This window comes from Molothrus aeneus, chromosome 9 (genome assembly GCF_037042795.1).
Source record: "Molothrus aeneus isolate 106 chromosome 9, BPBGC_Maene_1.0, whole genome shotgun sequence".
In the NCBI taxonomy this organism is placed as follows: Eukaryota; Metazoa; Chordata; class Aves; order Passeriformes; family Icteridae; genus Molothrus; species Molothrus aeneus.
Window position 1 is genome coordinate 31121812 of NC_089654.1, and position 22251 is coordinate 31144062.

Consider the following 22251-nt stretch of genomic DNA (forward strand, 5'->3'; position numbering starts at 1 on the left):
TCTGGGGGGTGAGAGCAGTCAGTAAACACCTCTGCCCTGGCACAAAGGGCAGTGTTCACCCGGAGATAAATATTTCCTGCAGACACATTTGTGTCACTGCCAGCACTCAGTGGACCGGCAGCCGCTGTGGTTAAACCCAGCCCGAGGCTGGCGGTCCTTGCACATCTGTCTGCAGGCGGCTCTCGGGCTCCCAGCCCTTGGCACCGCAGCTCCAGAGGAAGCTGGAGATGTGTCAGCAGTTATCACCGTCATATGCAGCCCTGCACACATCATTCACGAGCTATTCATAAGTAATCGAAGTTGCCCATGTTATTTAGTAAAAAAAAAAAAAAAACAAACAAAAACCAACAATTAAAAAAAAAACACCAAAAAGGAAAAAAAAATTTGAAACATCACAGAAAAAAAGAACCCAAGCAAGCTACCAGAAATTGAGATGCTCAGGGGCCATATTAAGTATTTCAACGTCTAAATAACCATCCTGGACAGATAGAGAGTTATGCTTAATTCTTTGTCTTTATATCCATGGCTGCTTTTATGCAGTGGAGCTTAAGTATGTACAAACAACTCACACCTCCCTCAAACAGCTTGTAATATTCACACTGTGTTTACAACATAGCTCTAACCTAATTAATATTTATACATACCAAGTCACTTAAAATTAGGGACATATTCCTGAAATATGGCATTGTGCTTCCTTAGAACCTGACTTGCAAAAATTAAACCAAATTAAATAAGTTCTTGCTGCTTCAAAACCCCTTCCTGAGAAAATCACATTGAAATATTTTCACACATCTTGTCCAACCAAACCTGTCTAAGGTAATGTTCTAGTCTGAAGAGCAACAGGGGACTTGCAAATAGGTTGTTGCATATAGAACTTTATTACTGGGGTATGTTAAAGTACCTTCCCCTTGTCTTCTGCTGAGCCCACCTAACCAACTGACAAGTATGAAATTGCAGGGCACAGGCATGCAACAAGTGAATTTTGTCAAGAAAAAACTGTAGTATTTGCAAGTTCTGTTGATCAAACCAAAAAATACTTCTGACTTGCAAGTCCCATCAGAAAGGGACAAGAATTCAAAGTTCTAGAGGGCTTTGTTGGTGGTTTTTTTTTTTTGGTAACAGAGATACACAGTGACACATAACAATCCCAAAGCAATTCAGCCTCATCTGGTATAACCTCAACCACGAGACACTGCTGTCTGTTTTTTTTCTCAAAAAGACTCACGTCACTGAGCACTGAAAGGGGAACTTCCAGAGTTTGTGATGAAGATACATGATAAACAGCTCTGCTCACCCCAGCTCCCAGGGCTGCCTGCGTCAATAAAAGGCAGCAGCAGAGGCAGGGAGCTGTCACTTGGGGCTGGAGGATCCTCATGGCCAGAGGTGCTTCACGTTAGAGCCAAGGAAAATGCCTGGATTCTTTTTCTTCCAAAACAACATGACTGAATTAAATGGAAAAGAAGATTGCAAGCTTGCAAAAGGCAAAGTCCATAAAAAGAAGCAAAAGGCTTTGTAAGTATATACAGCTTAGTATAAAACTTAATGTATTAGACGTGCAAATAACAATCTACCAATTTTGGAGATTAAGAATTAGCGCTGTGGTTCAGGCTAAATGATCAAAACCTGCTAAAAGCCCAGGACTGCAACATCATTTTAAAAAGCTTGAGCGGAGGCATACCAATTAATTGATTACTTTAAGTAATCCAAAACAGAATTTAGATACAATTCGGGCCCTCTGTCTTTTTTTTTTTTATTACTTGGATATGTAACTTCCCAGACTTCAGTCATAGAATGGAGCTCTCTCTGAAAGTTTGAAGAAAATTTAAATAGAAGTTAAGTGCTACTGCAATTCTAATGGATTAAAAAATGTCTGTTCATTGTTTCAGTGGTGCAGATCTCAAAAGTTATTTGAAGTGCATGGTGCCACATATTGAATCGGGGATCAAGACTTCCAGCTCTAGAAATGTCATGTAAGTACAGAAACCCACTGAGTTATAAAATACAATCATAGCTAAATTAGTGCATAGTAAATTACTTCATTTCTAAACTACTTCTAGAACAACAAATATTGTAAAAGCATCTAGAATTTCCAAAATACAAGAGAGGTGAACATTAGTAATTAGAAACTACTCATGGAGTTAAGGATTTTTAATTAGTGATTTGATCTGCTTGCATCAAACAGTGAGGGAGCAGACGCTTCACTTAAATCCATTTTTATCAGAGGGACATTGTAACTGTTCTCTAAAGTTTTACAAGAAAAAATGCTGCTCACTTAAATGAGGAGTAGGGGTATTACCATTCTTATTGCAAAAATATGGAAACAGAAGTATACGTACAAAATAATTTTATCATTGTTACAGTGAAAGACAATTTTCCTGGGAATAGAATTCAAGATAACATCATAGTTCCATATTTTTTCCATCTCTGATTATTTTTCTTGACATGGCCTGTCTCCAGGATCTCAGATTATGACAAAGACATAAATTTAGTAAAATACCTGGAATATAATACCTGGATAATAAATTATAAACTTTGACTCCTTCCGACATAAAAACAAAATCCCATGGTTTCTTCCCTAAAGCCTTTTCTTTTTCTTGTCACCTTAGGCTTTCTGCAGAGGAAGTTATTCAGTGGTCACAGTCTTTGGAAAAGCTCTTGGCCAGCCAAAGTAAGTCTGTTACCTCAGTATGACTTGGTTCTTACTCTAAGGACAAAGTTTTTTCTAATCTCACCAAACAGGCAAAGCTGTAGCATTGTATAGAGTCAGACAATGGGCAGGTACATTTAGTTTTTTGCAACTCTAGTGTAACTTGGACACTGCTACAGCTTGGCTTCCAAGTTGGGTTTTGGGGTCTTTTTCCATTTTCAGTATAGCTATTAACCCCCAAATAGCTCATTTTGATCAGTCTTCAATCCTTGGATAATCAGTTTAATCAATTTAGGACAATCAGTTTAATCTGGAATTTTCTCTCCACTTATACCCTAAGACAATTCATTTAGGAAGGACTACAATCCATTGTTATAGGATCAGGACCCAGAGTCTAGATCTAAAAACACTGAACATAATTATGAAGACTCCCAACAGCCTTAATATTAGAATGTCAGTTGTATGTTGAAGAAGAGAAGATCAATGTATTTTGGCAAGATTTTTCATCAGATTTCAATACAAATCCTGCTATTTATTTTCTCCTCCCTGGTCACAAGTGTCATACAGTAAATGATTCATTATTTGTGTTGGCTTTAGGTGGCCAAGGTGTCTTTCGGGAATTCCTGAAATCAGAGTTCAGTGAGGAAAACATCGAGTTCTGGTTGGCTTGTGAGGATTACAAGAAAACCAAGTCTGATCACTTACATGGCAAAGCAGAGAGGATTTACGAGGAGTTTGTTCAGTCAGATGCCATTAAGCAGGTATGTATAAAGCCAGCCTGTGCAGAATTGGAAGGGAGAAGTATAGCTCCATCGAGATGCTCACACACTCACTCAGTGGCATTAGAAGACACAGACACACTTTCAGGTCCCTTCTTGAATCACAGCTACTTGCAGTGTAACATTCTCAAACCTCACACACAGTCACAGGCAGCAGGCCAGTGCTGGGAGAGCCCCCAGCAGAGCTCAGCAAAGGCCTCAGCACATGATGCTCTTCATTGAGCCAGCCCAGCTTGAGTTGCTGATGGTATTTGGAGATTCTTTGTGTTTGTGAGTGGAAGCACCACAGAATAGTTCTTGTCTTTCAAAATATGCTGACCTTCAGGAAAAATTAAAGTTCTGTATGTTGATCACATCTGAACTGGAGACATTCAACACAGGATTTCTTTTATTAACTGGAGGTTGTTCCTGAAAGTTGAGTTGTATTAATTCTGACTCCAGAACAAACTACATTTCTATAGTGAGCAACAACTTTTGTGCCTAACTGGGATACAGATATTTGATTTCCCCCAATTTGCAATTATTCTGACAATGAGCTGTCATAGAATTCTAAGGCTGCAAATGCATGTATTGACAAAGAGATACAGAAAAGAGACTACATTCAAAGTTAGGTTTTAAACCACATTTTTTTTTATATTCCAGATCAATATTGACTATCAGATGAGGGAAGCAACAGCCAAAAAGGCTCAAGACCCAACTCACACAAGTTTTGATGAAGCCCAGAAAACAGTATATATCCTTATGGAAAGAGATTCGTATCCCAGATTTTTAAAATCCAAATCCTACCTGAATCTTTTGAACCAGCTGCAAACCAACACTTCAAAATAAAGTATCTGAGGCATCAAGAGCCAAGTAGACTCTGTCAAATATCCTGTGAAGAGATCCTCCACAGTGCTTGGATCTTGCCAAGGAAAATCCCTGTCTTGCGAGATGCAAACAGCTCCACAGACAACAGGATGCAGGATTAAAGCTGGTGAGGTTGTTATAAGGGTAAGAGCAGCACAGGGAGAAAATCCCCTCCTCCTACACGCCACGGAGTCAAGGCAGGATGTGGAAACCAAGGTTTGACCTGCACTATGAACATTGAACCGTGTCTTAGATCCCAAAGAACTGCTGATTGTTAGAAAGTGCAAGACCTCCGAGCTGAGCATTGGGAAAAGATTATTAAGTTCAGAAGAAAAACTAGGATGACTGACAATTTTTGGCATAACAAGAAAATGCCAAGACAATGACATCTCTTTTAAAAATCTGTGAAGTGTTAATAGGTGTGAGTTCCACAATGCTGTTGTACTATGCAAATATATTCTAAATTGACATGTTTTAAAATCTATATGGTTTAAATTATATAAGTTTTGTATAAGCTTTATTTTTATTAAGTTGGTATTCAACAGGCGGGTATGTAGCATCTTTGCTGTTTTATTTATTGAAAAATAATAAGTAACTCTTTGTTAAAATACAGTTAAAATAAATATTTATAGTGGTTTTACATCTTATTTGAAGTGATTTTTCCATTGTAGTTACTGACATATCGAAACACACAATTCCTTTCAGTCTCACTGTATTACTACTTCTCATGTCCATATTCAAATACTAATTTTACCTTCACCACTTCTCTCTGCAGCTGATACTGACTTACACAGATCCATCCTCACAACTCCCAAAAAAGAAAAGTCGTGATTATGGTTGAAATATGTAACTAAGAGCAACAGCACTCCCAAAACTCTAGTGCTGGGACCATTGTGACATTGGAGCTTATAATGAAAATAAGTCAAAGAATGTCTTGGTTTTATGAGTTCCCATCATGAGACACTGGTATCACACGGTTGGCAACACAAGATTTTATCTCACCCATGCAAATTCTCCATTTTTCCAGAATAACATGAGCTTTGTGAGCTCCACTCTGTTCTGTACCAAAGGGAGAAGCTATAAATTCAGAGACATCACCTCCTGGCCAGAACAGACCATGTTCTTATTGCCACCCCCTGGGGACTTTGGACCTCTAGGGGAGAACCAAAATCTGTGTCAGATGCAAAACAGCTGGAAGGAACATAGAAAAGCATCAACCCCCACTATCACCTACTGTAGTAGCTGGAAGCCATTGGAAATGACATCTTCCTTTCAAAGCTTATAAATACAGAAGAAAAGACCCCAGACTCACAGTACTATTTTTAAGTAACGTGTTCCTGAGAGTCTGACTGCAACATCTGGATGCTCCTGTAATAATGTAAACCAGACTCCAGTTGGCACTCTTAAATTATTTAATTTTCCAGGATCACTAGGAATAAATCTAATTGATGTGAAGTAGGAATAACAACAGTGCCTCCCACACAAGGTGCATCACCATGTTTACTCTAACACAGTTTACATGGACCAAATGCCTCTGTTTGCAGAACTTCAAGCTCATAGAAGATAAAAGAGACCTTTGAAATATCAGCTACCCTCCAAACAGACACTGCATTCAAGTAACATTATTCTTTTGACTGTAAATCCCTCAAATTATTATGGCCCTGATCTTCCTTTGCTCCCCTCTGTGGTTTCATAGTTTTGCTATGATTTAGCCAAACACCCATATGAAATTTCTGGCTAAAATAATATTTCATAGCATGGATAGTTAGGGTTTTTAATTATTTTTGAATGGCTTGTTGGTAGGAGAGGAGACTGTCATAGCAATTGCACCAACATGTATTACACAGTCAGGATAGACCAGAGTTTCTGAGGAGGGAAGAACGGACTTCTGACTTTCTTCCACAAGCATCTGTCCCTACTTCATAATCTGGAAGCGTGAGAGAGCAAAAAGATTTATTTCTTCTTCAAAAAGAAACTATTTCACTCTGCACAACCCAATAACTTTGCCTATTTTCAAGTCTCTCACCTTATTTGCAATACAAACCTAATAGCAACAGCAAAAATCAGTTGCCCAGATTGTTAACTCTAGAGATATTCCAGCCCACTTGAGCATCCCATACAACATCACCACATTTCACCAAACAAGTAACAGCAGAAATTCAGGCCTGGCTCTAGGATGCTGGAAGCCCAGAATTATATGTCTGTTTCTATAGCAGGCCTGTCCAAAGTGGTTGTTTTAACAAGGTCTGAGGGATGTGGATGACTTAGAACACACAGATGCTTTCTGTCACCTTGGCTCATGTACAAGGTGGGTGCACTCACGTCCGTCCACTCATGCTCAGAAACAGCCCCAGCATCACAAATTGTTTTCACAGCTGTGGGTTGGGCCTTTTTCTTAAACTGGATTTCACTTTCCCTCTTTGGAAACGATATACCATGAGAGAATGGAAATCTGCTGTTCTGTTCACTGTCTCTAAAAAAAATGGTTGAATCAGGTAAGCCATCAGCTACAGAGCAGTGCAGGAAAACAGGATGAAGTACATGGAAAGCTTTAAGATTTAACAGTATTGACTCAGACTTTTCCTTAGGTGTTCTGTCTTACTCCTGAAAAAACATTTTCATTGTTTGTTAGTGTTCCAGTGGAAAAATCAATCACTGTGCCATATTCAGGTACATGTTTGAAGTGAATTAACTCCTCTCTGTTTCAATTTTCTTTATGGAAGGACTCAAGAGTCCAGCAGACCCTGAATGTGTATTTAGCAGACTAGCTTTGAACTCTCCTATTAGGAAGACCTAATTACCCAAAACAGATATTTTTAATATTATCCTAAATAAAAATATGGTATGGCATAGTATAAATCTCTCCCATATATTGAACAGGCCACCCATGGAAACATTGCATTATTATGAACAGTGAAACAGGAAGGAAATTAAAGCTGAGATCATGATGAACAGTTCAAATTCACCACCACAGACTCCTCAGTGCCACCCATCCCTGCCCACACTGAAGCAACAGGCTTTTCACATGTCTCCTTCTTTATGGTTGTGAAATGAGTTTGAAAAGAAAAAATAGATAGTAGAGCATGACAAAATTAGATGCTCTCATCTTCCTTTCATAGAAATGAGTTTGTTGTATCACAGTGTGTAATGTCTACAGATGAAGCTTTTTGAAATTAAATCATTAGTCATTAAACAGAGGCAGAAATCAAAAAACAAGTTCTTGCTTAATATAAATTGGATGATTAAAAATTGCCTTGGATGCTCAGAAACAAAGTCAGAGGGGACTTAAATTTATCTCCTGGCTTTTCTTGGGTAGATAAAGCCTCAAAGGTTTTAATCATTAAGGGGATTTAAATCAATCAAGAACCAGTGTGTCTATTTTGAAAATAAACTCATTCCTCCTCATTTCTCAAAACATCCCCAGAAATTACCCTCTTGAAAGACCCCAAAGATGATCAACATTTACATTTTGCTGAGCACTTCCCTTCAATTTCTTCAAGCACCACACAGCCTAAGCACCACACTGCCTTAGAGCACTTCTCTAAACCACTTCAGTGACCTGCCCTGTGAAAGTAACATGGTTCCTTTCACTAATGAAATTAAAAATACCTTGAGTAGAGCATGAAATGCAGAAATGTAAACCTTTCAGGACAGCTCTAGTCTTGTGCTCAGAGAGAGAAAGAAACAGAGCAGATTAGCAATGCTTCTCTTCATGTCTGTGACACAGCCAAAGTACTAAAGTGTCAGCAGCAACTCCCTACAAACTCGTCATCACTGGAGTCACAACAGGTTTGGGGTTTTTTTCAAGTCACTGTGGCCAGAAGGCTTCTGCTATTAGAGGGCTAACTTTAAAAATAAAACAAGACTCTGCATAACACTAATAACTCAGTAACCCACGATTTCTGTACTACCTATGGAAAAAGTCTGTAATGTATTTACTGTGGTAATTGGTTTGTCAACCATGATTGTCAAGAAGGCAGCTTTAGATACAGAGGAGAGACTAAATATTGAACAGAATTTGAACAGCCATGAGTTTGGAAACATGCTTCTTGTTTATGCCAGTCTAAAGGAAACTGTGGACACACTCTGGGTGTTCAAACAAAGCCCAAAGTCCAGCCAGGAACTCTGCAGGCACTAGAGCAAACATCTGGAGGAAAGGGAAGCCCTGGACTAACATGGACAAACATTCTGACTTGGCCCACACAATAATCAGTAATGAATCTTGTCACTGAACTATGACAAGATGAAGAACTGGCATCTTCCAAAGGAGAACACACCTGCAGGGGGTGTGAGAAGCCCTGTTCACTGCTCAGCTGTGGTGGAAGTGTGAATGCAAAGTCTCAGGGCACACAATGCTTCGTAGCCAAACAACAGCACACCTCCGAGAAGCCTGACTGAAGGGGTAGGGTGAAAATTCCTGTAAAAACTGTCCAAGCTTCTCATGGCATGATTTCCTCTCCTACTGAGATAGCCACAGACCATCAGGCTCACACAATGACATGACAGTTTGACAGTTTTTAGAAATAAAAAAAGGAACAGAAAGGTCACAGGGAACAACTGAGGTCAGGTTTCCAGCAGTGCTATCTAGACTCCACTCTGCTCTCACTCAGCAGGACAATGGTTAAGAGAATTTACAGAAATGGGTCACAGTGTCAGATTTGTCCAGCCTTATTGATAAAACCTAAAGCCACGAATATAGAAATTATTCAAATTCCTCAGGCAGTGACTATTAGCAGGCAATGCCAACTTCTACCCAGAAACAAAAATCACTTAATCATCCCTATATCTGCAGACAACTTATTGGTTGTTTTGACCTACTGTAAAGACTGAAGCTGTGAACACTGTTCCCTGCATCCCTGTGAGCAAAACTTTGTTGCAGAGATAACCTAACTTTTTATGAGGCTATTTTCAAATATATAGCAAGAAAGCATTTTCTCAGTTTTGATACTTCTCCATTTCCCTTATTTTCTTTCTGGAAAGTACATCCAGCTTAACCACTGAATAAACTAAGCAATAATTGATTCCTGTGTAGCACATCCCTTCATGATCCTAGGGCTGTTCTGTGCCCTACACCCGGAAGCACAAGGAATCCAAAGGGAAAAGGCCCCACCAGAAGTTACCTGCAGGTCTCAGAGTCTCACCAGGAATCTTTCATGCTAGAAGGGACCATTTGTAAAGGTGTCACTGCAGTGTCCCCGCCCAGAGCCTGCACCCGCACCCACCCTCCCCAAGGCCAGGCCGAGCTGATGGACACGGTGGTTCAAACCTTCTCCTTCAGTGTGGCACCAGATGACATCTAGTGGAATTTGCATGCAATACAAGGAAGGGTGGGATTTAGGTTAAATCGTGTAATTTTACAGCGCAGCAGCACACCTGGTTAAAAACTAAACTTTCCACTCTTATGGGCTGCAAATATTCTGGAAAGGGAGTAGATGGGTAACTTTCTGGGTATCAAGCTATAAGTGATCATTGTGGCAAGAGCTGACAGAGAAACACATTGCTAAATCGGTTTTGAACCCATTAAGTTTCAAATTTTTCTTTAGAGCATGGTCAAGGATACAACAAAACATGAAATTTGCAACAAATCCTGCACCTAAATAACACCCTCTGTACAAGGCACCAGAGGTTTGCAGAAGTATTTTCTTCAGTTTAATAGTAAAAAATAAACTTAGGGAGAAAACCCCAGGATGAGTTTATTTCAATTTAAGCAGTATCACAGCACTTTTTAATGCCTGTAATACAGAAAAGAAAACGTTTGAGCACAAAGTCATTGGTTACTGATTCTCAGTCACTGCACAATTTAACTTCACAAAGATATAATCTTGTATGTGGTCCCCTGAACATCAGCAGATAGAAAAAAATCCTAAATAGTTCATTATTGTTCATTTTAAAATGAGATTTTAAATGAGCTTTCCTTTAATGCAAATAAAGTTTAGAGTAAAAAATAAGATATAATTAGGCTTTTGCAAAAGAATGTGCATAAGCCCATGTAAGGTTTTTTCAAATCTATTTATATCAAATAGTTAAATACTGGTACAAATCATGAGAGACTATTAACAGAATTGGGATTTTCATTCTGTAACTTTTCCAGAGTCACAGTTATTAATAAGGTGCTTTTTTCTTATTTTAAATTTAAGGAGTTCTACAAATGAGATTCTTTATAGACATATTTTAACATGTCAAGTTCTGGCCCTCAGATACTTTAGTATACAGTTGCCTGTATATGAAGCATTAGCAGTATGAGGAGGCATGGAACAAACTTGAAACATCTCACTGTTGTGATTATTTGAACAATCAGCTCAAGTTAATTTGCTCCTGCCCATTCCCATTAGGGAAATGGAACAAACTACTCCAAAATCCTGTGTAAAGTTGCAATGAATATAGAATGAGATTTAATGAAATAGCAATCAATAGAAAATAGACCGCAATGATATTTGCCCTTCCCTAAGGACAGGCCAAGGTCTCATGTGATGCCGCCCTGCTCTGCCACCAGGTTCTGCTGGAGGTGAGCACACCACACACATTTCCTCCCCAGCAGAACCAGTGCTGTGGGAAAAGGTATGCACATCTCATACACAAAGCCTGTGTACCAGTAGGGTGAGCTGCAATAAAATAAATGAGTGTACTGCATTGTTGGAGGCTCAACCTCAGTTCCTCAGTTTAAGTTCCAATCCTACATGGTTCATGCTCTGCCTGGGAGGCTCTGTAAGAGGAAAAAAAGATGGTCTAGAGCAGAGAGATAAGATTGAAGGATATCACAGCACAGAGCTGGGCTGTCAGAGGGAGCAGGGACATGACCAACCTTCCTCTCCCAACAGGGTCACTCTGTGCCTTGTAGGCAATGGAGAATTCCCAGAGATCCCAAGTCACAACCACCCCAGGAAGGACAGAAAGATCCTCTGCTGTGACTAATTTGCAGCAAGCAGCTGAGCCAGTGCTTACTCTCAAAGCCCCAGCATCACTGTAAATCTTGTCAGTCAGCATCAGTCTCCCACTGACAAACAGCAACTTCAGCGCTATTGCACTGCACAGCTCCTTTCAAACACTTGGCTAGAGAAGAGTGAGCAAAACATAGATGTGCCCCAACTGAAAATGAAGCCAGAACCTGGGCAACAGCTATAAGAAAAATGACAGAGGAGCTCACATAAGTTTAAAAAGTTTTAACATTCCTTAGATGCTGTGCAGTAGCAGGTTGGCCAGGTAGGAGCACACAAAAGTCTGACACTGATGGGTCCGAGCAGAAAAAGGTTCTTCCAGAGCACTCCAAAGTGCTGTCATAATGCTCCCTGTAAGAAGAAAGCTGGTTTCAGTGCAAGGCTACTCATGCTCTTTGACTCATTTCAACATGGACTGCAGATTTCATAAAAAGAACTTTGATAAAAGAATGGAAACATTGGTCACAGGACTTGGACAATCCATGCAAGATTTCAATGAACTAAATAAAGTACAGCTTCATGCCATTAGAGCTGATCAGTAGAGATGTCAAGATAATTTCGTTGTAAACAGGCTCTTCTATCAGTGGAGCATAGGAGCCCAAAGGAGCTTTTTCTGATGGAAACCACAGCCAATGTTTACCTGTGATATGTATAAAAGAGGAGTCAGGCACTATTAGGAGCAGCACAGATACGGAGAGTGGGTACTAAGACCATGCACACTAAGAAAATAACAAAACAAAAAAGCAGGTCAAGGAATTTGGAAAACTACCCTGGCAAATGCCACTACTAAACGAAGCTTTTCAATCAAACAGAAACTTCTTTTGGCTTGTTTCCTAAGTATGAGATTTTGCACTTTGAAATATTATCAGGAAAATGTAGCATAGGTGGGGGAACACCTGTTTTTTCTCTTGGCATGTAAAGTTCTCAGCATAGCAAAGGCATTCATGTTAGAAATGTTTCTGATGTATACCCAGATTTAGCCCTATATAGGTGAATATTCTGTGTAATAGTAAGTGCAAAATAATCTGAATAACTGGTGAGGCTGCACCTGGAGTGCTGTGTCCAGTTCTGGCCCTTCAGTTTAGGAAGGACGTTGAGACGCTGGAGCAGGTCCAGAGAAGGGCAGCAGGGCTGGTGATGGGCTTGGAACACAAGCCCTGTGAGGAACGACTGAGAGAGCAGGGGCTGTTTAGCCTGGACAAAGGAGACTCAGAGGTGACTTTACCACTCTGTACAGCTTCCTGAAAGGTGCCTGTGCTCAGGTGGGGTTGGGCTCTTTCTCCAGGCAGCACTGACAGAACCAGAGGACACAGTCTAAAGCTGCATCAATGGCAATATAGGTTCAATATTAGGAAAAAGTTTTTCATGGAAGGAGTTAAAGTTCTGGAATGGCCTGCCCAGGGAGGTGGTGGAGTCAGCATCTCTGGATGTGTTTAACAGTGTGGATGTGGCACTGGGTGCCAGGGTTTAGTTGAGATGTCGGGGGCTGGGTTGGACTCGATGATCTTGAAGATCTCTTCCAACTCAGTGATTCTGTGAATTCTGTGTGAACTCTACATGGGCAATCAGTTAGAACCTTTATATAGCAGTACTCTCTGATGAAAGTTATGCTGTACACTAAAAGCTGTGGCATTTAGTAGTTTACAGACTCATTGGCACAGAACAAGGGTGCTCAGAAATCAAAATGTGCATTGTAATTTAAAAGGCAAATAGATTTTTTTTTTTAATGTACCACATCAGTTTTCCTGATATTTCTCAAATATAAAATATAAAAACAGTTAAACAGTCATTTCCAGATCAGCACTGCTTATATCTTTTACAGACATGAATAACTCCAGCACTTAGAATAATTTCTCATCAGTCAGGCAATTCCTTCTGCAAAAGAGTTGTAGCCACGTGGCTTTTTGTTTGATTACAAGTCCTGCAGGTAACACACAGCTCCTACACATTAAAGAACTTGTGGCCTTGTTGCAATAGTATCTTAGAACAAGCAAAGAGAAACGACACTACGCTTCATAAATATTGGGTGAGAAGAGTTCCACCATCCAAGTCAAGTTATGTGAACCCTGCAAAGCTGTAAGGAGTAGTTAAGATGTAATTTACCATTTACAACAGATGGCAGGGACTGTGACAGGTAACAGGCTGCACTTGTGGGAGTTCAATGATCCAAAACTAGCACCCTGCTCCAGGGTATCACGTAGCTTTTGTACTGCTCCTGTCTTGTTCTAGGGTTAAGACCATTGTCAGCAAAAACACAGTGTCAGACTAATGAAACATAGACTATGGCTCAGTGGAAAGATGGTCCAAATGAGCACTGGCAAAGATAAAATCAGCATGCTCTGTTCATTGGTCTATTAGGGAATGAGTCTGACTAAAAAAGAAGAGAACCACAAAGCCCTGGATGTGTATGCTTGGAAAATGTGTGTTCTCAACAAGTTTAAAGCTTCTAACTCAAATTAAAATGGCTCCTCAGAACAAGAGCATTTCCTTACACAAGAATCACTTCATGCAGCCATCACTTGGAGAAAAAAATTAATAATTGTCCCTTTGAATTCAGAAAGTAGCTGAACTAGATTACTTAATATTGCTTCATCTAATATTTCTTGAGAATCTCTGTATAGTAAGAAACCTACATTAATTTCTCCAGATTTCAAAAAAGCCACAAAGGCTGCATTTCATTTACATCTCAGTGGATAGAAGATGAATGATTGCAACGTGGAAACACCCAAAATAGAGGGCATTCGACAATACAGCCTAAAATAAGGTGATAAATAATAACCATATACCAGAATTTAATGCATAATTTCATCTTAAATATGGAATATTGTGTAGTTTTAGACAGTTACTTCTAGGCAGAGGGTGAGATGTGTAAATTCTAGTGGAACAATTCAAAAGTCACGGAGACCTAGCAGAGAACATAGCTGAGATAATTCTGAAGCAGGCAGCAGCCACTGGTAGTCCCACAGGGCTGCAGATAATGTGAGCAGGAGTTGCAATGTAGCAGTTGGGCAAAGTTACGACATTTCAATACCCTGCAGTAAATGTACTAGGCAAGACCCTCATTTGATATAAAACTGAATATAGACCTCAGGGAAACAAGGAAAACAATACTAAAGGCAAAGGAAGTATTTCACAGTTTCAGAAAGCTGGGAGATAGAACCTTGTCCTATGTTTTACTGTGTGCTTCATTTGGAAGGAAAAAATTGGTCAGAGTTATAATATGTGCCAGTCAACCCCAAATCTGAAAGAAACTCCAAGTTTAAATAAATAAGGCTATTTTGATTTCAGGCAGGCCTATACAAACTTACAGTCCAATGTAAATTCAGCATTTGGCATTACTTGAAAGCCAAAGGAGAAGCACTAAACATACCCGATGTCACAACAGATTTTTTTATTTTGTCTTTTTTAGACAAACATTTACAACTGCCTCATCCTAATAAACTACACCCTCTCTTATGGATATCATATCTATATAAAGGCAAGTTTTATATGACTTTTATTGACCTTGAGGTACATGTTGGACAAATATCAATGTTAATCTCAGACACTTAACAATTTATTCAGCATTGTCCAGTTTACATTGAGCTCTGATCTTTCATCCTGGTCACCCTGAGCTTTCAGGGAAAAAAAAGACTTCTAGTTTCATTCTCCTCTGGGTCAGGCTCAACCTTCAATTCCCTTTCATAATTGGAGAAGCAAAGAGGAAAATTATTAACATTTCTATTTTTCCCCGAGAGACATCCACTGGACGGCCTGGTATTTTGCCTTTTTTTTTTTTTTAAGTTCTCATCTTACAAAATATATTTTTGTCAAATGCTTCAGAAATGACTCACAGATAAAGATCAGATGTACAAAATAAGAATACTGCTAGAACTGATTGCACTGCTATATGTATAATTTATAAGTTTTTATTTAAGAAAGCCACAGCTCAGCAGAGCAGATTCAAAACCCACGTATTTTCCATGTTTAGGAGAATGAGTCCAAATACTTTCTGGCTTTGCAAGATATTCAGACCAGAAGAAAATGGGATCAGTTCTAAGTAAGTAAGGATAAGAATCTTATGTTCTGCAGTCCACGCAGCTGAGTAGGAGAAACAAACCCCTCAAAATTCACAGTGGAGATTTTCATTGTAAGCTTAGGATCGTGCAAAAGAGGGCAACACCTTCACAGCTGCCCCAGCCAAGCAGCTTCTGGCAGCCCCTTCCTCAGCAGCACACGGATGTACACTGGCATATCCCACCAGGAACTCCCTTAATGTTACATAGGCATAGCCCAAACTCACCTCCGGATTAAGTCCAGATTTGGACCTGGGAGGAATTAGAAAGCCAAATATTTGGTCCATCTTTTAAAAGAATTCAGGCTGTTGGCAAAGGCTCAATATTCATGTAGAGCATAAGAGACATGGCCAAGTGGCTCCTGCAAGTCCTTGGGTGCCACCAGGCTCTGTGGGGGCCAAGCACTGCCAGGAATTTGGGGGACATGTCCCATTGGGGTGGTGGAGTGCTGCCATCCAAACTGCCTTCTGCTGGTATCAGATCAGACACAGAATTGATTTATTGACACACATCCCCCACGGCAATACTAAGGAGCACCTGACAACCCCTGAAACTGCCATTTGGGTGAAGTCAGGAGTAGAAATGCAAACAGTGTTTTAAACTACTGGATGAGGATTTCTGCACCATGGTGGGGTGGGGAGCCACTCACAGTGGAGGGTGTAGGATAAGTGAGAAATAGCTCCCACAGGACACTACAATTTCAGTTTTTGAGTCCCAGCTACAAAGCCTTAGTTATTTTTGGAGAGGTTTTTTGGTTTTTTTTTCAGTGTAATAGATGTGCTTCAGCAAATCCAATCATATTGCAGATTAAATCAGAGCAGCAAGACATTTACTATCAGAGCAACAGCTACTAAAAGGGCATTAATACAGATCATCATAACCTATTCCCTTGCTGCCCTTCATATTTTCCTGATTGTTAAAGGAAAGTAAAAAGGTAAAAAGGTTTTCCTCTGTGTCAGCTGCTCCATCAGGCAGGGTTTTTTCTGCTTCACAGATTAATGCTAAAGACAAATAATCAGAAATGGAAATAAGATGGCTCTCCTGATGATGTTCAGTGAGACAGACAAGATTGTCACTCATTGTATACAAATGTTGTTGCTGACAGGTGAAAAATTATCTGCCTCAGGTGAAAAATTATCTGCATCAGGAAAAGCAAATATGACTCAGAAGTAGTTTGTAAGGAGAAAAAAATGATTCAAAGATCTAGAGATTCTCACTCCCCATAACCACATGCTTTATGAGTTTTTACAGAGAGAAGGCTAATAGCTCACAAGAATGAAAAAAAAAATCTTTTAGTGGCAAGAGTTACTAGAGAGTTACTGACACCACAGTTCAATAGTGGTAGCATTTCTCTTACTCTATATTTCTTTGACTATGTCAAACTGACACAAGCCTGAGAAAATAATCACCTAGTCATGTACTTTTTCAGAGAAAGAGGGAATTGTATCAAGTTATAAATAAACTATAAATCATTACCAATTAAAAAAGCTACAGAGCAGGTAATGGCTGTTCTGCAGCAGAAATCTATAAAGCATCATGCAGCACTCATATCAAAGCAAATTTTGATTTAAATTTTAAAAAGCCCTGTAATACTAAACAGTTGTTGACAAAATTATAGCTGCCATGAAAAGCAAATACTCAGTGAGAAGGGACCATACTCCAAATTTGGCTGAGGCATAATGGAAAGCACCCACTGGAATACATCCCCTGTCCTTTCTTTTACTAACATAAGTATAAGCATCTCTTCCAAGTTACCAGCATTGGTGTCCTAAAACTTCAATGCTTGAAAATATGTTGGTGTAAATGGAACTACATGCACTCAAGTGGAGATACTGCCCTCAAACATTTGTTTTTCCTTAAATTGTTTAGTCTCTCACCTCACTACTTCCATGCTCTTTCCCAGAATCAGGCATGAGACTCCCACAAGCTTATGAACTTACTGTTTAATAGCAAACGTGAAAGTAAAATCTGACTCTAGTCACTTCCAAGGGCTGTGCAGATTAGTAATAATGTGTCATACTGCATTGTAAACAACTGGTGAGAGAAGGAAGTCTCTTCCAGCTAAGATTGCATTAACCTTTCAATATTTACCTTATGCTTGGACCTTATATTCAGCTCTCAGATGATAAGTCAACTTTGATGTTAAAGGCCTTGAAACACCACAATAAGATCTTGTGTCCCCAAAGACATGACTACTAAATACAAACATCAATATTTCCTGAATTCTATGAAGATTTCTGTCTCCAAAGAAGTTGCTGTCTAGAAAGGCAGTACTTTTCTTGTGTTTCTCTTAAGCACAGTTTAAATAAGTGAATGCCATCTCTAGAGGAATTACATGGAGGACCTTGAAATGGAACTGCATTTGTTACAGCAAGAAAAATATTTGTCTCAACATAGTAAGCACAAGAACTAGAAGATGCAAGAAAGCCTTTTAAAATGTAAGATTCATAAACCTCATATTTAAATTAGGGAACAGATTTTCAACAAGGTTATTAGGTTTTTTTACTTTGAGCCACGGCTAACCCTGCAATAATGACCTCCTTTTTTCTAAAGGGTGTCTTTGGAGGAAGTGCTACAGTGGTCCCACTCTTTTGAAAATCTGGTAATGAGCAAATGTAAGTAATTGCATGTTTGTGTCCCAGATGGATTGCTGAGAAAAGTTCCCACAAAGCAAAATCAGTAACTCATGCTGCATACTATATGCTGCCTTATACACAACTAATGAAAAACAACTTTGTGACGTGCCTAGCACGCATCACACTGGAAATAAACATAGCATGCTGCAAATGCTTTCCCAAACTTGCCATTTCTGCAATCGTGTAATTTCTGTACAGACACATAATGAGAGCATGGTTTGTCTGCCACATCCCCACTTAGAATACTGAGTAGCACCTTATATTACCAGAAAAGTGACAAAGTTCACTTGAGAAACCCTGCATACACCAAAGAGACCAGATAATGGCATATCTATTCAGGGAAATGCCATGGAAGGCAGGTCCAATATTCAGAGATGGGAAGAACTGTAGATGCAGCAGGAATTCTGAACTTTCCCACTCCATCTCCCTCTGCTTCATATGGGACTCAGAGCTCTCCCAGATTTCTCGTATGGGCAGCAGTCCAGAACATCACTGCTGAATTACATTTTTTAAAATAGTGATGAAAAAGTCACAGCAAAAGCCTCTAAAAATTACTCCTGAGGACTGGCATTATAGTATTTTACTGTAGAAAAATTACAGAGCAAGAAGATTAACAGCATTTTTAACTTAAAAGATTTTGCTGTTAAAATCTTAAACAACCTAGTATGTTACAGCACAGGGAGAAACTCCTCAACAGAAAACTGTTCAAAGAGACAAAATGACAGCAGGAGCAGCAGGCACACATGTGATCACCCCCTCTGCCAGATGACAGGCTATGCTCAATATCTTCAGAAATTTGAAAGGCCAGAATGCTGCACCAGCAAAAAAGTTTGCTTTAAATAAAACACCTTGAGCTTCCAGCAGTAATTAGAATGATGTCCTTCTTAAAATGCCTCCTTCACTGCACTTAAAAACACTACTCATTGAATTTTAATTAATTTAAAAGCTCTATGACACCAAAAATGGAAAGGTGGACTCGCATAAAAAGCCAGATACTCTAAACCCAGTGGATTTGCAGCTCTTCAGGAAATGTAGACAAAGTGTTTGCCTACCTTAGATTTACTGTGGGATTAGATTTACTAGGGAGCCCTGCATGTTCAGGAAAATACAAGGTTGAAGTGTAGTGCCGAGGCACTACTTTTTAAGTGTCCCTATTACCTCCAAAGCACTCTAAAGATAATGCATGTAGACAGGCAGTATAAATTTGGCTTCTGAAATATTTATAGATATGCCTATAATCTATAAGACCTACTTGAAGACAGAACACAGTGATGAAAACATAGAATTCTGGCTTGTCTGTGAAGCTTATGAGAAGATAAAATCACAGAGGAAAAGGATTTCCATGGCCAGGAAGCTCTTTATGAGTTACATCCAACCCCAGGCTCCCAAAGAGGTGACTACAAGATCAGGAGCTCTTTATTTCATAGAAATGCCTGAAGTGTCACACAGCAGACCAACAAGAAATGCCTAGTTCCTCTTGCGCCAAAGAGAGTGAAAACTTGTATCCATCCTCCCCTCAAACTCTTTTCCACACAGAATTTTAGTATTTGAATCTACATCTCACCTACAGGCAAATACATCCACCAAGAACACAAGCAAAATGCACAATTCAGTTAAGAACCAAATTAATGGATCTCTTTTTTCTTTTTTTAACATCAGATCCAGAAGCCATTGATATCACTTTACTATATTTTGGATTATCCCATTGCTACATATATCTATATCTATCTATCTATATCTCAGTCTGGTCTTTGCAAGAGTAAATATAACTGAGCAAAGTAAAAACTGTACCCAGTGCTGTCCCCTTTGCAAAATGGGTGAAAAGAAAGATTCCAAGACACATTACTTTTTTTTTTATTCTTTTTTTATTTTATTTTAAAGAAAAAAGCAAATTTGTACATAAAGTATCTGGGTTTTTTCCCCTGACAAACGGCTAAAGAAAAAAGTCATTCCTGCTCAGCCAAACATGCTCTATGACCTTTAAACATTCCTGCTTATTACTCTCCTTGCAAAACTAAGCGAACATTGGCTTTTACTGCCACTGCCTCTGCAGGCTGACATAACTAAAAAATCATGCTACATTATTTTCTGGTTTATGTGTAACAATGAAATTATTATAGAGTCTCAAAATGCAGCCTCCCTGCTGGCACTGGAGGAGAAGCCAAACCCAAATCAGCTGGATTTCCAAATGTTGGCTAAGAGCAGTTGCTGCTTTAAATTACTAAACCACTCCCTCTAACCCAAATCTTGAGCAAATTTTAAAGTTCCCTCTGTTGGTTTTAAGTGCCAAGTGGTAAAAAGGCATTCTCGTCCTTTTTTCTCAGTATTTTTTTTAGCACGTGCAGCTATAGGGAACTCAGCAATACAGTTGCATCTACAAAAGAGAAATGTCAATATTGCCAACCCCAAATTCATTAATCAAATGTAAGGGCTTAAATCAGGACAGTCATAAATAAGCTGTGCAATTTTTTCTAAAATGGTGTGTATTTGAATCTTTCTATTGGCTGTCTGGTTTCTAGAGCTTCAGGACAGCACAATTTCCCATATTCTTGATATTCACTATTAACACAAAAACTATGTACCACTCTAAAAACTACATGCTCATGAGGATATGAAACACAGTTTATATTCAAATTAAAGCAGCATTTAAAAAGGGGCCACTCAAATGACACCCCTGGAGGAGGAAGATCTCAACCCATGAATCTTTAGAGGTCTCCTCTCCACACTAACAGACAAGGTCAAGCTGAACACAACCAATAGAACTCATCATAAGCTGATGGACTTTCAAAGGGTTCCTTTTATCTGGTGTTTATGCTAACCACCAGACCTTTCTGCTGTTACACACCTGCAGAGCTTCAATTTATTTGCTACAGACCATGAATTGCAGCAGGAAAACTCAAGGAACGAAAACTTTTCCCAAAAAAGGTTGATATATGTCTTGGTTTGGAAAGACAGGAGTCTGCTAAGGAAGGCAGGAGCCTCCCCTGAAGTGGAGAATGTAAACCCTCCCCACCCCTCCAAATTGCTATAAATTTTAAATTAAGGGGCTCTCCGGCAAAAATATGGGAGCAGGAAATAACAGTTCTTTAATAGGGAAGAAAAAAATAAAAGGATAAAATAAACAATGCAGTACACCAGAACAACACTGACAGAGTGAGAACCCAACCTGACACCCTGTGGGGTGTCGGTAGCAATCCAATTGGAAATGTGTCTGCAGTCCTCCTGAAGTGTCAGGTGTGGTTCTGTTGGAGCAAGAGGGTCCTGTAGGAAAAGGTGTATTCTTCCTCTGAAGATCCAGTGGAAGAAGAGGCAGATGCTGTTCCTCAGGGAAATCCAGTGGAGAAAGCTGTGTCGGTGTCTCAAAAACCTCTGGATTATATCCGGGTAGCAATGCTTGGCTCCTCCCTCTGGGCGGAGCATCTCACAATGGGATGTTTTAGTTCTTATCAGTCATGCAGTAATATTCAATAGTCTGTTATCAGCAGATGTCCCCTCCCGAGGGAGATGTGAATGTGGTCACTCAAAGAGAGAGAGAAGGCAAACTGCCCACTTGACAAAAGACAACTGCCATACAGATGGTAATTGAAAACCTCTTGCATTGCAATCTTCAACAATATATAAGTGCAATTAATCTCAGGTCATAACGCTTTTAGTCTTTTTTTTTTTCTTTCCCCCACTGGTACTGTGTACCTCCAGGCACTTGGACTCATCAGGTTTTTTCTGAAACCTAACTAGCTCTAGGAACAATTCTTAGCAGAGGAAAGCAGGGCTGGATACCAGCAATTTTCAGCTGCTCCTTCCAGTGCAGCCACTCCATCCAAACCATGTTGACAGGACAACTCCTGTCTGAATTGTCCCTGTTCTCTTATTCTTCCTAGAAGTAGTGAGCAAACCAAACTCATCCTGCTAAACTCCCTCACATTTGGAGCTATATTCTGCATACAGGCCCAGCAGCACAGACTCCACCGCTGCTCTCGACCTCCACTAACCACAGTAGTCAGGACTGAACTGGCCTTCCTGCTTTTGTTTCAGACAAACATTGACAGTCCTGCAAGGAAAGCAATTATGAGGAATGTTCAAGAGCCAACACAGTCCTGCTTTGATGAAGCACAGAGAATATTCTACAGGCACATGGAAAGAGATTCCTACCCCTGATTGCTTGAATCACAGTTCTACCAAAAGCTCAAACACAGTCTTCAAACTAATGGCAACAATTCAATGGGAAATTGAAGAGAATGGTTGAAAATGTAAAAGGGTTTCTTCTAGCACCCAAGTGTTTAAGGTTTAAAGAAGACAGGAGAAATCAGGCAGCAGAGGAATCCTATTATTAAACTGTTCTGTTGATGTTAGAAT

The 22251-nt window shown here is 39.6% G+C and overlaps 2 protein-coding genes across 2 annotated transcripts; both read left to right on the top strand.

The window, feature by feature from the left end:
- The first annotated feature begins 1408 nt into the window (after positions 1-1408).
- RGS1 (regulator of G protein signaling 1) lies at positions 1409-4716 on the top strand. Its single transcript, XM_066555695.1, has 5 exons — positions 1409-1512; positions 1887-1970; positions 2607-2668; positions 3245-3408; positions 4069-4716. Exons 1-5 carry the CDS (start codon positions 1409-1411, stop codon positions 4252-4254), a joined length of 600 nt encoding a protein of 199 aa, XP_066411792.1. The 3' UTR covers positions 4255-4716.
- Positions 4717-15181: 10465 nt separating this feature from the next.
- RGS13 (regulator of G protein signaling 13) lies at positions 15182-22053 on the top strand. Its single transcript, XM_066556097.1, has 4 exons — positions 15182-15246; positions 17816-17877; positions 19125-19291; positions 21931-22053. Exons 1-4 carry the CDS (start codon positions 15182-15184, stop codon positions 22051-22053), a joined length of 417 nt encoding a protein of 138 aa, XP_066412194.1.
- Positions 22054-22251: the final 198 nt, after the last annotated feature.